The 16,157-nt window shown below is 49.8% G+C and overlaps 6 protein-coding genes across 6 annotated transcripts; 3 read left to right on the plus strand and 3 right to left on the minus strand.

Annotated features, from left to right (window-relative positions):
- Positions 1-372: 372 nt before the first annotated feature.
- On the plus strand, positions 373-1,959 carry A1O9_04169 (uncharacterized protein; the record flags this gene model as incomplete). The annotated part of the gene is made up of 1 exon (XM_013406461.1): positions 373-1,959. One exon carries the CDS (start codon positions 373-375, stop codon positions 1,957-1,959), a length of 1,587 nt encoding a protein of 528 aa, XP_013261915.1.
- Positions 1,960-2,247: 288 nt separating this feature from the next.
- A1O9_04170 (uncharacterized protein) lies at positions 2,248-3,324 on the minus strand (the record flags this gene model as incomplete). The annotated part of the gene is made up of 2 exons (XM_013406462.1): positions 2,248-3,130; positions 3,182-3,324. 2 exons carry the CDS (start codon positions 3,322-3,324, stop codon positions 2,248-2,250), a joined length of 1,026 nt encoding a protein of 341 aa, XP_013261916.1.
- A 1,428-nt stretch (positions 3,325-4,752) lies between these two features.
- A1O9_04171 (uncharacterized protein) lies at positions 4,753-5,868 on the minus strand (the record flags this gene model as incomplete). The annotated part of the gene is made up of 1 exon (XM_013406463.1): positions 4,753-5,868. One exon carries the CDS (start codon positions 5,866-5,868, stop codon positions 4,753-4,755), a length of 1,116 nt encoding a protein of 371 aa, XP_013261917.1.
- A 1,184-nt stretch (positions 5,869-7,052) lies between these two features.
- A1O9_04172 (uncharacterized protein) lies at positions 7,053-7,679 on the plus strand (the record flags this gene model as incomplete). Its single annotated transcript, XM_013406464.1, has 1 exon — positions 7,053-7,679. The coding sequence occupies one exon, from the start codon at positions 7,053-7,055 to the stop codon at positions 7,677-7,679; it is 627 nt and encodes a 208-aa protein (XP_013261918.1).
- A 3,446-nt stretch (positions 7,680-11,125) lies between these two features.
- Positions 11,126-12,065, plus strand: A1O9_04173 (uncharacterized protein; the record flags this gene model as incomplete). Its single annotated transcript, XM_013406465.1, has 3 exons — positions 11,126-11,220; positions 11,280-11,722; positions 11,773-12,065. 3 exons carry the CDS (start codon positions 11,126-11,128, stop codon positions 12,063-12,065), a joined length of 831 nt encoding a protein of 276 aa, XP_013261919.1.
- A 1,364-nt stretch (positions 12,066-13,429) lies between these two features.
- Positions 13,430-15,538, minus strand: A1O9_04174 (uncharacterized protein; the record flags this gene model as incomplete). Its single annotated transcript, XM_013406466.1, has 1 exon — positions 13,430-15,538. One exon carries the CDS (start codon positions 15,536-15,538, stop codon positions 13,430-13,432), a length of 2,109 nt encoding a protein of 702 aa, XP_013261920.1.
- Between the last annotated feature and the right edge of the window lie 619 nt (positions 15,539-16,157).

The following is a 16,157-nucleotide window of genomic DNA, read 5'->3' on the forward strand; positions in this document are numbered from 1 at the left end:
CCTTCATCAATGATGACGCCTTACCGAGTACCACACTATCAATTCCAGATCCGGTGATTGCTTCTTTCGTACCCGGTACAAGATCCAACAGTTCCAGCTCTGAGCCTTGCATTGTCTAACTTACAATCCGATAGAGACCTACGTGGCTCGTTAAGTTCGCTCGATCGCTGGAGGACCTAGATCTTCTCAGCAGCCTACGCCAATACCAACATCCGTTGACGAAGTTTTTTGAGACGTCCAGTTTATGGCTCAGTGGACGATAAGGCTTTTGTTGACGCAGATATAGCCTGGAACAGTTTCTCCAAGCATGGCGCCGCTGCTTTCCCATTCATCAACCCTAACATAGCTGCCTGGCTGACTCAAGCTAGAATCATGGCACAGGAGGGCCAGAGTGATGGGCCTAGACCTGCACCACCATCATGGGCGTCAATCCCGAACAAGTTCCAAGTTTTCATAGTCTGCAGTATCCGAATGGTCGATTTCTTCCAGCAAGCGGCCCTCCAAGCATACATGTTCTATCAGCTGAAGTCATTTTCCCCAGATGCGGACGACAGCCAGATTTCATTCGAAGCGGGTGTGCTGCAGGGCGTTTTCACCGCCGCGCAGATTTTCACCGGAATAATGTGGGGCAGAGTAATGGATTCACCCAGATTTGGGCGGAAAAGAGTGGTGTTGATCTCGCTTGTTGGGCAAGCCGTGAGTTGCGTGGCCGTCGCATTCTCGCGATCGTTCATCAGCGCCAGCATCTGGAGACTTCTAGGGGGTGCTGTCAATGCGACGGTTCCTGGTGCAAGAACTGTACTTGCCGAGAGCACAGACAAGAAGTACCACTCAAGAACTTTTCTAGTACTTCCTCTTGCCTGGAACATCGCCAATATTTTCGGGCCGATCTTTGGCGGACTCCTTTCGGATCCAGTCCAGAACTATCCAGGTCTCTTCGGCGCGGATTCCACTTTTGGCGGTGACCAGGGTGTCATCTGGTTGACCAAGTTTCCATACGCTGCGCCAAACTTATTTTGTGCATTCGTTCTCCTGGCAGACGCACTTCTTGTCTGGGGAGCTCTGAGGGAAACCCTACAAGCGCGCAAACAAGTTCGCGATCAGGGCATTGAGTGGGCCGAGAACATAAGCTATCACGTGCGGAGATTGGTCTTCTCACGATTCGGGTACAGCCAAATAGGACAGGGTGAGGAAGCGGGCCCAGACACTGTCGTCGACGACGAAAATATACCATCAAGCACACCTCTCTATCCCATTACACCCCAAGCACCAGAAGAACCAGCCGCCCTCAGACCACCTTTCCACCACGCCATCACACGGAATGTGCTCCTCGTACTTCTGACGGTCGCGATTCTAGATTTCCAAATGGGCGGCTTCACGACCTTATGGACGATCTTCTTGTCGACCGCCCGACGCACCGAGGAGCAAACCAAAGCCATTCAACTCCCTTTCAGATTTACTGGAGGCCTAGGCTTCTCACTAGCAAGCATCGGCATCTCCATGTCGTTTCTGGGCTTCGCTGGAATCGCGCTGCAGCTCAGTCTCTACCCGAAAGTGAATGCCCGATTCGGCCTGTTGAAATCAACCAGTTGGGCACTCCTGGTGTTTCCCATCCCGTACGCGATTGCACCGTATCTGTCGCTACTCGTCTCCGTCAGATTCTTGCTTTGGGTTCTCCTCATCATCGTGGTGGTATTGCAAATGGCTGGGCGGACATTCGCTGTCCCCGGAATAGTGCTACTGATGAACAACGCAAGCCCTAGCCCGGCCATGTTGGGGACAATTCACGGCATGGGAGCGGCAACCTCGAGCGCATTCAGGACCATAGGACCTATCGTCGCTGGACGCTGGTTTGGACAGGGCCTTGACCTCGGAATTGTCGGCTGGGCTTGGTGGTGGCTGAGCGTCGTCAGCCTTTTCGGCTTTGTACCAAGTTATTGGGCGAAGGATGGCAACTGAATAAGTGTTCTGTCTTGGTTTCACGGTGCAGACATCTTAAGATAAGATTACTTGTCGCAGGGGCTTCACTGTTCAGGTAATGGTGAGCCATCATGCTCCGCAGAAAATGACCATCTTTCGTTGGCTATCTTATGTTCTCCCTGCGAGATCTAAGCACAGAACGTGCTTTTCTGGGTCTGCGAATATCAACATATGAAAACTTTTCTTCCATTCCTTATTTGACCCTATATGAGCCTAGAGGCTAGATCTAGTTAAGTGATGTCCACCGACGCGGTTAGTCGGTCCATCCTAAGCATTGGGATCCAGCAAGAGCTTCGTCCCACTGACCTTACCCTCCATCATCAAATCAAGGGCTTTTTGCGCCGAAGCTAAGCCACCCTCTAGCCACTCCGGTCTCGTCGGCTTGATGATGCGCAACTCTAGCCCTTTCGGCACCAATTCATTATAGAACCAAGTTCTGAACTCAGAATGCTCTGGCTTATCCATCCATAAGCTGTAAGGTGCGAACTTGAGCTCCACCTTGTCTGGCAACGGCCTTTGTGAAACGCCGGTTGAGTAAAAAGCACCACCTCCGATTGCAGATAAATATGTGCCCAGCACGTCGAAGGTGGGCTGGAGGCCGATGGCGTCGAAGATGGCGTCGTAAGGGCCGTGAGATTGGATGTGGCTCAGTACATTCTCGGCAGGCTGCGAGTGGTCGATGATGACCGATGGACCAAGACTCCGTACGTAGTCTTTGTTCTCAGGCGATGATGTTGTGATCACCTCGTATCCCGCGGCGGTGGCATAGCACGTGGCCAGTCCACCAGCAGAACTGGAGCCACCATAGATCAGGATTTTCTTCCCATTCGACGCTGCCTTGCTGTCGACTGGCGGGCGGTCAAGGCCCATGTGGATGGAAAATGCGGTTGCAACAGCAGCTAGATTGAGAATAGATGTGGCGCCGGTTTCGAGAGCCACGGCTCCAGGGAGTTTGGACGTCGACGTCTGGGATACCAGAGCGTACTGTTGGAAAGCTCCAAAGCGGGGGTCGGCGGCCTTCGGCCCATCTCGGACAGTCGCGACTCTGTCGCCTACCTTGAAACCTTCCACGTCCGGTCCGAGGCTCTCGACTACTCCTGCAAAGGACATGCCAAGGACATTGGGATATGGGATTGGGATGATAGCAAGTCTGTAATGGTTACCAGACGCTCTCACGTTTTGGAGAGGTATTTCAACTTACTTTTGTATCTTTGCCTCTAGTGGAGAGAAACCAATGACCTTGACCTTGACCAATATCTCGCCAGAGCCGGGAGTTGGCATTGGAGCCTCGTCCACCACTAGGGCGGCATGTGGCTCCTTGATCCAGGCTGCTTGGTGATTCATGTTGTACGTCCGGATGAGTGTATTGCTCTGAATGCTTTTTATGCTTTTTATAGTTCGAGTGCTTCTGATGCTTCTCATGAATGTTCTGTGTGTTGTTGAAGAAGCCCTCTCTTCTGGGTGCAAAGGCAAGTTTTATAGAAAACCAGTGGCCCCTCCATGATAGTGTCTTCAGGCGCACCGCCGCCTGCATTTTACCCAAATGCAAGCAGGTGCATTTCACTCTCGAGGCTCCATTTGTCATCGCGAAATCAGTGGACAAAGGTCAACGGACCACGGAGCGGAGGGCGTTTACTGGTTGGGTGCCTAAGAAATCCCCTAAGAAACGATGTTAACTAGTAGCTCGTAGATGTACAGATAGGGCTCCACAGGCACTAGAAGCACCTGGAACTCTGCTAAGTAGCGCCATCCCATTGAGAATGACATACGCCGACTCAACTGGGTTTTGTCAGTGGAGAATAGTGTACCAACCCCTACAGCCCTGCCCCAAGGCTGAGATACTACCACCTATCAGGTACTATCGCTATGCCTTTATTGGCTAGCTTTGAGAGAATCCCTCTCATTGGTCAGTGTCTGATGAGAAAGCACCTTAAGGGGACGGGAAGCAGGGCGTGCGCCGTCCGCGACACCTCGTTCTACTCATAAGAGAATATTGTAGCAGTTGGCCCCATTCCCTGACTTGACCAATTTGACCACAAGGCAATTAGAGAACGGTTCACTGATGTTGGAATCACTCGGGGCAACAGTCCCAGAAATACCTCATAGGAATGGCGGCCTAGAAGACCCACGGCCGATGACCATATTGTAAAACGTAGTTCTCCCGACCCGGATTGAGGAACTCTACTTCGTTTCCTCCGCACATAATTCAACACTTGGAAGCTATTTAATGGTGGGCCCACCAATCTAGCGCGTGTGGTCGGCCAAATACGACGCCACATTCTTCCATTCGTGTAAAGGCGACCCAAATATTCCTGATTACGATTCGTCTTCTTGGGGGCGATGTGTCATTCGGCACCAACTCATCCCGAAGTCAGTGGTTGATGCTTGCCAATGCATGAATGATCTCCAGCTTGTCGAAATGTGTCAAATTTCCAAGAGATTGGGAGTCTAAAACTCCAAGGAGGCACTCGACTATGACGTGTCTAGGGAGAGATCTGCACCTCAAGGCATAATCATGAAGGAAACATAAAATTGGCCACTCTAATCTATTTCTAACATTCTTGGGCTGGCTATCTAGTCTTGTTGGCTGAAACGAGCAGAAAAAGAAGCATGGGAAGGACCGCCGGCCAATCTCGTCCATGTATTTGGCACTGACTAGCTGAGAACATAAACATGGGTTGTCGAATTCCGTCGTCGATTCCCACCAAACCCATGAGAAACGATCGACTTCGCAAGGCCCTCCGCATTATGTCGCAATAGTTGGATATTGTTTCAAGCACAAACCTCTACAGGGCCCAGTGGAGGTTGACTGGCGGCAAGGTTACACTGCCGAAAGAGTCTAACTTCATCCAAGCCAAATGCACCTACGACAGAGTGAATAACGCCATGGTTATTGAATAGGACCAAATCACCCTCCTTCCAGTCGAAGGCGTACACGAGTTCAGGCGCAATTGCTGGGCGCTGTAGGTTGTGCACGATGTCTCGGACTTGCTGGAGATCATCGATGATGCGGCCATCGTGGAGATGAATCTTGCGCACTACTGAGGGATGGACTTGCAAAGCGAATTTGCCTGTCACAGGATTTTGCCAGGCCATAGGGAGTATCTGGACATCTTCCTCCTCAATTTGTGGCAGGTCGTCAAGGCTGATTTCCTTCCCCTCAGACACAATCCCAAGTCCGTCTGGTCGCGACCTTGCCGTCGAGATCCAAACGTAAGGATGAGGCCCGTATTCTATCTTGGAGCCAAGCACAAATTCTTTCTGTTCCTGGCTGAGTTTCTCGAACATTGTGTATCCCGATGCAAATGCCGTCGTTCCTAGCGGCACCTGGAGCTGGTCGCCGCTATCGTCGTCGTATAGGAGAGTTTGAGACCGTCCGGCAGGGACTTTGACTGCCAGTAAAGACGTCACCAGCGGCGGGTACAGTTTACCATACAGCGCCGCATCGATATGCCATCGATAGAAGCGAGTATAGTCGAGATCCTGCTCCTCCGGTATAACGGTCTTGTGGAAAGTGCGATGATGGGGATGCTTCAGCGTGATGTTCTTCAACCCTTCGTATTCTGAGACAAAGCCATTGCCAATGACCTGAACCTCGGGCTGGTGTGGCACGGTCTTCAGGTCAGGATGGAGAATGGACCGCTTGGCGTCGATCGTTTTGCCGTGTCCATAAGACAGTGCTTCAGGGTCGAAACGACGTGTGAGCTCAGCCTGAGCTTTGGGTGTGAGATTTCCCTGGTCCTTGATGCAGATGACGTTGTATTGATAAAGGGCTTTGTGGATAACATCAAAATCTGCGTCTGACAAGTTGTCAAGGTCGATATTGCCGAGAAGAGCACCGAGTTCAGCCTCGGAACTTTTGGCGGGTTGGACTGTAATGGCTGACATGGTTTCGCAGCAGCAGGGATCGAGCTGATGTGCTGATGCTAGATTTTCAGGTACGAGCTATCAGCCTGATAAATGAGCCTTGGATGGTTGTGCACTTGTGATTTTCAACCTGATCTGTGGGCAAGTCGTCTCCTTATACCGCCGCCTCATTTTGACGGAGCTCAAATTCTCTCTCGCCTTCATTATTACAGCCTCGTACATTCAGACACAAGGCAGTGTAGCGGGTACGACGCTGTTGGGGGTTCCCTATGATAGGGCCTAGACGAGGGTCTAGGTGGTTAGGAGTGCATCCTCGGGTGGTGCCGAGAGAGACAGGACGGGCTTTGTACGACAGATAAGGATTCAAGACGGGACTCGTTAGAGCTGTTCATAGTTGTACACGGGCTCCGCAATGGTTCACGCTCCAATCGTACCTTCCATCGGCGTCGTACTGCAGGCTACCCGTTTTTCTTTTTGTACCTGGACGAGCTTGAGCTTCTCGCGACGGGAAAACACCGCATGTTGTGATGACGGAGACAATCTGTTGCTGAATACCTGAAAAAAAATCGCGATCCCAGTCTTCCTAGTCTAGGGATGTAAATAGTGAATACCTGGCCAATTCATAGACTAAACACCCAATTCTATCAACTCGTCTTTGAGGGTACGAATGTCTAAAGTCGTGAACAAAGGTTTCATGCTCTATCTTTACTGGCGTCTTTACTGGCGGCAACTAAAATTGAGCCCCCGCGGAGTTTGTCCCCTTAACGTCTAAAGACTTATCCTAGGCGATAAGTGTGCCTAAGCGAATGATGATCCCATATGCTTTGCCCCGCATTACAAAGGTGGTGCCCCTTGGTTTGGGCTCCTCCTGGGTTATACACTCAGCCCTGCAGTTGCTCGTGCTTTGAGCTGTTGTTGGAAGTCCTCACATCTATTTTAACTCGAAGTCCATAATAATTTTAATCTCCAAGCATTTTGCCATTGAGTTGTTCCTCATAGCATTCTGCTCTTCCGGTCGCCCGGGGAATCAAGCCTAGATAGGCGGCGAACATCTTATGGTTACGCCTCGGAGCTAAGAGTGCCCCGAACTTAACAGAAAACTCTGGCAATACGTGCATACACCAACAATACCACTTGGTAGCTTTCTCACCTATTCTGTACCTCCACTCAAGTGCCGCGCTGTTGCTCAAATATCTTCGGCCAATATGGGCGCTGTTCAATATCAGGGGGACGACGTTCTACCTGCCGCCAATATGATATATGATCAATCGATCACCATTCCAGGTTGCGCTCCTGCAGATGTGTTTCCGTGGCTGGTTCAAGTTGGCGCAGGCCGTGCAGGCTGGTATCTCCCATTCTGGGTAGAAGATTTATTGGTACCAAAACGAGCACGTGCAAGCAGGTCCATTCGGCCGGAGTGGATCGATCTGAAGCCTGGAAGCAGAGTCTACGATTACAAAATGCCATTTGTGGACCCTGAGACACCTTGGTTTGATGTCGTCCACATCAGCCCATCCTCAAGTGATGGTCATGGAGAATATCAAAATGATGAGAGAAGCCTGGTGTACCGCAGTGAGCGATACGGATGTGTTTTCACATGGACGTTAATGGCTCGCAAACCCGAATCTGATAAAGCTGCTTACTCAAAAAACACCATTGCGCAGCCAGTATGTCAGGTTCACCTGCGATTTAGAGGTCAAATTCAAACCACAGGTTGGAAAAGGAGCTTGATTGCTTGGGGAGGCGGAATTATGGATTACTTGACAACAGCCCCTATGCTACTCGGCCTGAGGGACCGTGCAATTGCAGCGAAGGAACAGAGGACAGAGTGATGTTCGCCGGGCTTTCACGCTGCACAAAATGAGTGTGGTTAGGACAGTTTGCCCAATTCTCTGCCCCCAGCATATGCAGCACGGCAGCAGTCTTGAAATTTAACCAACAGCAGAGTATTGGTTGTTCCGCACATTCATGTATGGCGTGAAATGGATGGATCGATGTCTACCTCACGAGTGTGGCTCTCGACGCATATTATGAGGGCATCATATGGGTCTAGTGTCCAATTGAGCCCTGGCATGGGAATTCCGTGCCAACAAGGATGTTTTGATGATCATAAATGTCAGCACAGCGCTTTGTAGCAAACCGGTGGGGAACACGGCCGTCTGCCCACCATCAAATGTTGATAAACGCATGCCATTCGGTGCTTGCTCGATCTTGACAAAAACGTTACGCAAACAGTGAACCATCAAGTAAGTCGATTGCAAGAAATCGCCTTGCAAGAAGCATGCAAGCAAAAGTGATAGGATATAAGACACTTGAAGAGTCGAGATTGTTCATCTTTGCGATGCAAAGATGCAACGTTCTATCTAGAAATCTGCAAGACAACGATACTCCGTTCGTGTTGGTGAAAAGATGATACTTCATATTGACGTCGTTGAGCCTTAATGGCTGTATGTTCCTGATTTCCACCTAGCTTTTCAGCGTTTCCGGGCCATGATTATGAGGATGAGGGTGCGAGCAGAAAGACTTCCGAGGCTATGAACCTACGCTCTCCTATCCTACCAGGCTGGCAGACGCTTAGAGTTTGTTGGAACTTTAAAGCCACCACATGATCTAATCGCACACTTACTTACACCTCTCAGGCGTTCTCCGATGGCGACAGCTCGGATGATAATAAGCTCCGACCGGGCCTTCTGTTCCTTCAACATGTTGAACTTCACCTTATGGGGCTTCTTTCCTGCAATCTTCTCAGCTTCCATCAACCTCATTACTAACAGTACTGGACCTCACTTCAAACGTTTCATCTCCTGTAGACGATAGGCTTGTCCGAACATGTCCCAGGCTAAGAAAAGCCCTCAGGTATTGCCGAAGTCCAAGATACGTTGCTTTGCGGACACAATGGAGGAGCATGGTCAATGTCGCCGGTGTCATGCTCAGGGACTGGCATGTGAATGAAAGGAGATTTCCAAAACACGAACACGAAAAAGAACAGATACAAAGGTGGCTGAGTTGGAGAAGCAAATGCTTAAGATGTCGACAGCCTTGGAGGACATGGGGACGAAGGGAACTTCTCTCGCTGGCTCCGATGTCTCACCTGCCGAATCAGGAGGCGCGCAAACGATACACTAACAGCCTTCGTTTAACGCTACTTCCCCAGGAGATCATCTCCTGGCCGTGAGGTACGAAAAACAGTCAGCTCCGTCGGAAAGTATGCGGTCTGCATCCACAGGAAGCCTTCGTGTTCGAGGGCCCTCTTTGCAATTCACCAAGCCTCCTATTTCCAACCACAGCATGGTTGATGAGCAGCAGGGGTTTCCAATGTACAGCTTCCCCGCATACAGACGCGAGAAGTTGTTGGATACATTCAGAAACCTACTGTCCCCAGCCTACCCTATAACTTGGGTCGCACATTAAACCCTCGCATCAGGTCTAGAGCAGTTAAGACCCTTTGCGCTCAATGGTATGGTGACGGCGGCTTGCATCATATCGAACCAGAGTCTTTTCCGAAAATCCATGAGGCCACGGTTACGCTACTTGCGAGATACGTCTTCGTTCTTGGACAAAGAAGCCTTGATCGATTCAGGCGCTCCTTATTACAGCTGTTTGGTGCATGCCTCCCGAGAACCTAGCCAATATCAACATATTCCAGTAAACCCAAGCCGCCGGAGCCATGGGTGTTGAGCTTGGCCTTCTAGGCCGCACGTCCAAACAGGCGCAGCGTCAAGATATTGATCAGCTAACTGGACTGCTATCAGATCAGATGATGGAAAGAGTTCGGACCTCTCTGGCAACTTATTTGACATGTTTTAGGTACGTAGCCTCCTCTCTTTTATTGACGACTGTCACTCAATCTGTTGGCGCCAAAGTGACTATCGACGGAACAGGCAGACAACCTCGTGATAACGATCAATGAGTCAGTGCTACGGCCTCTGGAATGCTTTGGGATCATGGAAAAAAGGCTCCAGGAGGTCATCTTGCCTAGTAATTATCTATATAAACCAGAACGGTGACCATTGAATAGAAGAAGACAGAAACCTCAACTACGCTGACTTTCCTGTATTGATTGACCCGTACAGTTGTACAGTCCAAATCCTCCAACACAATCCTTGACATCATTGTGGCGACTGATGCTCAAGTCATCAGAGTGATGCCCATTCTAACAATATTTCGTATGCCGTATGCATTCAAAGCCCTAGCGATACTGGAGAAGAGAGCCAAACGGGCCAAAGATGATATGAGTAAGATCGTCGGTCGCCAAGCACTAAGATTGATATATTATGGAAAAGGCATCTCGAAAGTTCTAAGAGCGGCGAGTGAGAGAGCGAACGATATGCCGTTCCTACAACGGCACTCAGAATAAGAGATGTGACCTTTCGCGGTCAACACTTTCGAATAATGGCCGAGGCCGAGGAACTGGAGACTACAAAACAACAAACTTGCGGCGAAGTCGCCCTTACGAGTCGTAGAAGCTCTTAAGGATTCTGTACAGGAGATATTGCTTGACCCGAACCAGCTACCATTCCCAGACGATTGGTCAGATTTCGAAGTTGCGGCAGATGTCTGGGATAATGAGCTTCTGATAAGCGATGCTGTAATTTACCAATAGGTGACGGCACCCTCAATTGTGTCCAGCGGTGAGATCTACAAATTCACTTTCAAATGCTCGTGCAAATAAGATCGTGGCAGTTTTTTGACGAACCTTAATGTTCGGCCGCATTCAAACCTCAAATTTTATGATACAGGTAATGACTAGGAGGAGTTGTAAACTTCCCATTGGACTTGGCATAGTAATATACTAGGAGATCATAGATGGGTCAGTGTTCTCAATTCGGACCTTAGTGACGTCCAAGGAGCGCCTGAGGCATAGCTGAGGACGGAGCACAATTTTCTACACCAATACACATGAGATGTTGCTTCTTCACGACTGCTTTCACGAAACAATGGCCAGAGCTCTGGCCATGGTCAGAACTGACTCCGATTCAACGCTAGTAACCTCACCGCGTAGCCTTGCGCGCCTCAGCCGAGATATAGGAGCGGCGACGATAAATGCACACAGCGTTCCCTGCATATAATAAGGCTTCTGGCTTCCTTCTCAACATATCGATGATCCCTGCTTCACAAGGCTCCCAACAACAGCCAGAAGTGTAAAAATAACAAGGCCACTTGTGCAACATCTACCTTCTTAATAACACACACAGTCACAGCGAAACGGCGACAAGCCCTTCTACTAAACTCCATTCGAACTCCTCTTCAACATGCATCAAGACCTTGAGAATTCAAAATGGGTGGCACAGATTGCTCTCCTGTTACGGGCTACATCGACCCGAACTGGCCTCGACCAGGCAGCAGTGACTATGTCTGTATCATTATCGTCGGGTAAGCCATTAAACAATGTACTGTACCTAGCTTAGCACAAGAACTTAACAGTGTCAAAGCTACATCCCGTCCTTCGGCCTCGAAGTGACAGCGGTTGCACTATTCACGCTCGCGCTCGGCCTCCACCTCTGGTTCCAACTCTGGTACCGTCCTTGGTTCTTCAGCACCGTACCAGTCGGCACGGTGATGGAAATCGTGGGCTATGTGTTCCGCATCTTGGCTTCGAAACTCAACCCCTACGCGGTGTCGTACTTCGTGGGTCAGTATTTCTGCATCGCGGTCGCGCCAGTCTCCTACTTGGCCGCCATCTATGCTTTCCTGTCGGTGATGATCACCCGAGCCGGACACAAATACGCGCCCGCCCCGCCGCGATTCATCCTGTGGACGTTCAGCGTCTGCGACATCATCGCCACTGTCGTTCAAGTTCTGGTGCTGGCCTCATCGGCTCCGCGTACTCCAATGGAAAAGACCCCAACGGCCCAAATCACATCTTACTGGGGGAGTTGGCGTTCTAGGTCTTCACCTACGCGATTTTCATCATTCTCTACATAGCATTTATATACAAGGCTCAAAATGCCCTCGGCCCAAGGCTGCGCGTCTTTGCGATTGCGACTTTCATTGCGACAGTCGCCATGTATGTCCGCACAATCATTCGTCTGGTGGAGACGGCGGAGGGACTCCTGAAGTTTCTCTCCACGCACGAAGCCATCTTCGCCTGCTTGGAATTTCTTCCCATTCTGGCTGCGGTGTTCATGTTCATCGTCTTTCATCCTGGAAAATGCCTCGCCCCGGCTCGAACCGCAGGCAAGGAGAGGGACCCTTTCCTTCCATTATCCAATACTTGAGGAAATAAATCTCTCTTGGCCCTGGGTTTGCCCATGCACAAGCCTAGGCACCGGCGATTCAGCTCGGGGCCCCATGGTGCGCAGCTTGGTCATCTGTTGATGAAAGAACGATGCTAGACGAGTAGACGAATGCACTACACCCTGCAACTGGCGACTTGAAAAGAGTTTTCATACTATTATTTTCTGTGCAATGTTTTGGTTTCGGTCGGGAGGACGTTAAGTTTTAATGAGTCTTCAACGGCATTTTGGTATCTTGGGTAGGATATTGTGCTCGTGTAGACGTGTACATAGAAAATCGTTTCAATGGTTGTTTAAGTAGTGAGGCGAAAGATGCCCAACCAAGTCTCCCACCCAATGTACGGACTATAGGCGGTTCTAGCCTGATAGCATTTAAAAAGTTGGCTTTTTTAAGCTTAAGGGTTGCAGCCAATGATAAGGGTATGTGATTGAGGATCGCAATCTTCTTCCGAGCATTAGCGCAGTCTGCCTAATCAAGCAGTTGGCCCGAAAGGTCCATACATACATATGTCATGCACGACTGGCGATAAGCGTTGTGGCGGTGCAGCTCGTCCATCTCCAAATGGTTGAACTTCGGCTGAACTTTTGTGCAATTTACCTACCCCTCATTATGGAAAAGGTACATAATGAATGTCATGCACATTCACAAGCAAGTATACATTGCCAGCGTGCAGCTGGAACTCGCGGCATGGGTCATGCGTGACAAGCATGAGATTCAGTTCTACCAGCAAATAAGGTAGGATGATACGCCAATCGTAGTCGAAACAATGAACAGAAATAGCCGTTACTGGTTGCGCAAACGAAAGAAAATGAAGCATGCGATGTGGTATCATTCAATTCTCATTGAATAATAGTATAACGCCAATACTGAGTGTGTTGGCCCTGTATACCATTAACCGCTGGCACGAGATATCCCAGGCCCTGAACGCCGAACTAGACGACCTTTTTTTCCCAATACGCTCCCTCTTTGGCTGAGTATCCCAAAGATTTCCCCATAGATGAAATATATCGTGCAGTGTGACTTTCTAGTGAGGGTCTAATGTTGCAAACCCAGACGTATCTCTCACTCTCCTAGATGAGGTACAAATCACTCTTCTCAAGTCAAGGGTATCAAAAACAATGATTTCGTATATGCATTAACATACAAAGCGTTGGCCTGCGGTTGCTCAATACCGATGAACCAATGGCGCCTTGGTCGGTGCCAAGCACAAGCGAAGTCATCTGAGGTAGTTCCGCCAGAACTGCTACATCTTGCTTGCAGGTTTGGTTTGTCGAATTATTCAATCTGCCTGTACTCGGCAATTGACGTGACCGCTAAAGCGTTCGAGTAAGACCCAGCATGGATATTAACTTGGACGATCTGCCCAGACCTGACGTTCAATCTCGCCATGGTATGAGAAATGGCCAGTCTGTCCCAGTAATGCCGGTTGGAGCCATGTAAGATGATCAGAGTCCTCATAAACATGGTTGCTAGATGAATTCGGGTCCTGCGAATCCAGATTTTCGCTGCTTGGTTGATTGTTGCTGGTTCGGGAACGCCTGAACAGACGAAATGTTTGTTGTTGCTTTGAACGGGAGGATGTCCCCGTATCAATCTCAGAGAATGGGTCCAATTCCGCTTGTGAGATTGCTTGACTCTCCATGTCTAACTCATCCTTCGCATCCACGATCCTGCGAATGCAAAGTAACAAAACTTCGAACATGACAGATACAAATGCAACACACGGGAATGACGCAACATCCCATGTCAATCCGGGCTTTGGCTTTGTGTCATTTGCAGGCTCAGAGGCTGGACCTCCCGGAGCTATAGGCAAGAGTTGTATGACACCGAACGTGGTGCAGAAGCCGACTGACAGTACCACTACTGCGAATATCAGGCCGAAGTTGAACCTGTTTGCAATGCGTGACACCCAAACATAGGTCAGTCCAGCCGAAGAGACGAAAACACCGAGTAGCAATCCCCAAGAGGAGCGAGGATCCTGACAAATGTTGTAGTATGCAGCGAACAAGCATAGCATAAAGACAAGCCCAACCTTCCGGGATTTGTCGAATTTCTTGGCATTCCTGAGGGTTGGGGCACAAAACCGGAGATACACCAGATAACATATGGTGATCACCAACGCAGCAAGGACAAGATTGGCCAAGAACATTATCATCTCCACGGCCATAGTCCAGCCCATTTCTTTCAGATTCAGACCTTGTGGTTGTTCTATTTCTGTAGAGGAGCTCAAAACTGCCGTTAAGGTGTTGGTGGAAGGGCCTTCCAGAGTGGATGTCAATGTTGGGTTGCTCACGGGTTCCATAGCAGTGGTAATGGGGGCAAGGAGAGAAACGCTTGTGAAACTGATGAGGTTGCTTAGGAATAGACTCAGAGAAGGGCTGCCAGACCTGGGTGCACCTGCTGTTGAATGATAACGAGAAGGGGCGCCGGACTCCTGGTCCGACTTTCCGAAGCGTTTCTTAGGCGCCCGTGTTCCCACATGGCTGGGAGTCTTCAGGAGTCGAGTCCGATGGTTTGCTCTTAGGATCCATGTTGTTGCAGATTTTAGAACCATGTTCTTTTTAAACATGTCAGTAGTTGCAGCCATTAGCATGTTCTTTTTAAACATGTCAGTAGTTGCAGCCATTAGCATGTTCCCTGTAAACATTCCTGTTGTTGCAGTTGCTGCAAGTATTCCCAAGCCTAGTAGAAGGGATCCAGACCTTGATACCACTGCCATCATGACTGCAACAACCAAGATGTAGAGGAAATCCATCCATGTTTTACGTTCTGGGTTGCTTTCATTCCGGAGAGCCATGTAATTCTTTCCGTAACTGTTCCAAGTACACACTAATAGGAAAATGGAGATGGTGGACGCGATAGTGAGACCTTTGACCCGGGTTATTCGAGCATCTTGATCGTCCAATGAGATAGCATTGGTTGTCTCATAGATCCCGACTGCGAGGGATACCAGAGCTGCCACTGAAAGCGAAATTAAAATCTTCTCATTGTATGCTCTCCACAGGTCTAGCAAAGGAGACCGTATCTTCCTCTGCAGTGAACGGTTCTCAAACAAGACTCGCTCCCGGTTATTGCACGAATCGGTTGCGAGTGGTGATTGATTATGGTTCGGTTGGACTGCACCTGACGCCTTCGATAGTGCGTCTGGGAATGATACGGATCCTTCCTGGTAGTTTTCGTCTGCACTCAGCCCGGTGACGAGACCACTTCGCAGCCCTTTCTCTAGACTGCGGAGTCTTCCCACAGCATGGAAGGCGGCCAGGCTTTTAGGATTCAGCATCTTGTTCAGTTGTCCGGGCGAAAATGCATATGGGTTGTTTTCAACCTGGAAATCCTTCTCGTTCCCAGAGTCAGGTCTCAGGGCGTCAAAGTCAGTCGTTATTAGTGTCTCATTGTGGTAGGAGACAGCTGCGGGCCTCTCTCCATCTGTGAGGGGCTCTGATATGGTCTTCATGGCATGTGGAGCTAAATGAAAAGGGCTGACTCCTACGAGCTCCTTTTCGGTTTTGTTTCTCTTGTCTAGCATGGGGAAAGACTCCACCATACTGGCTGCGATGTCGATTACGAGCACAAAGTCACAAGCTGCTCGGGTCGAAGAAATCTCAGGCACTTTGGGCGGGGTTATGGAGACAAGGAGAAGATCACCGACTCGGGGAGGGTGCAGGTGCCCAGCTGCTGGGGAGGCTCCTACGTGATCTGCAACGGAGTACGAGTCAGCTACAACATAATAGAAATAGGACAGCTGGAATAGTGAGCGAACTCACTCATATCGGGGATCTTTGGACGGGTGGTCCGAGGACCATCCGCAGATGCTGGGCAAGCGCTGGTCGTGATGACTTCGAACAAGTGCGGAGCCAGGCACAGATGCAGTCGACGAGGATGATATGCTCGAGGGTGATGAACCTGGTTGGGGGGACGTGAGGGGAGCGAAATGTCAGCTCATCAAGTGAATGTGTCCCAGTTCAGGGAATGTGATTGCAGATGCTAAGGCCTGGAGAATGGGATGGGGGATCTGGAGTAGGATGGATGCTACGTGATCACTGACTACCGACGCGATTCCGCCTCGCAGTCAG

This window comes from Exophiala aquamarina, assembly GCF_000709125.1.
Source record: "Exophiala aquamarina CBS 119918 chromosome Unknown aczIA-supercont1.3, whole genome shotgun sequence".
Classification (NCBI taxonomy): Eukaryota; Fungi; Ascomycota; class Eurotiomycetes; order Chaetothyriales; family Herpotrichiellaceae; genus Exophiala; species Exophiala aquamarina.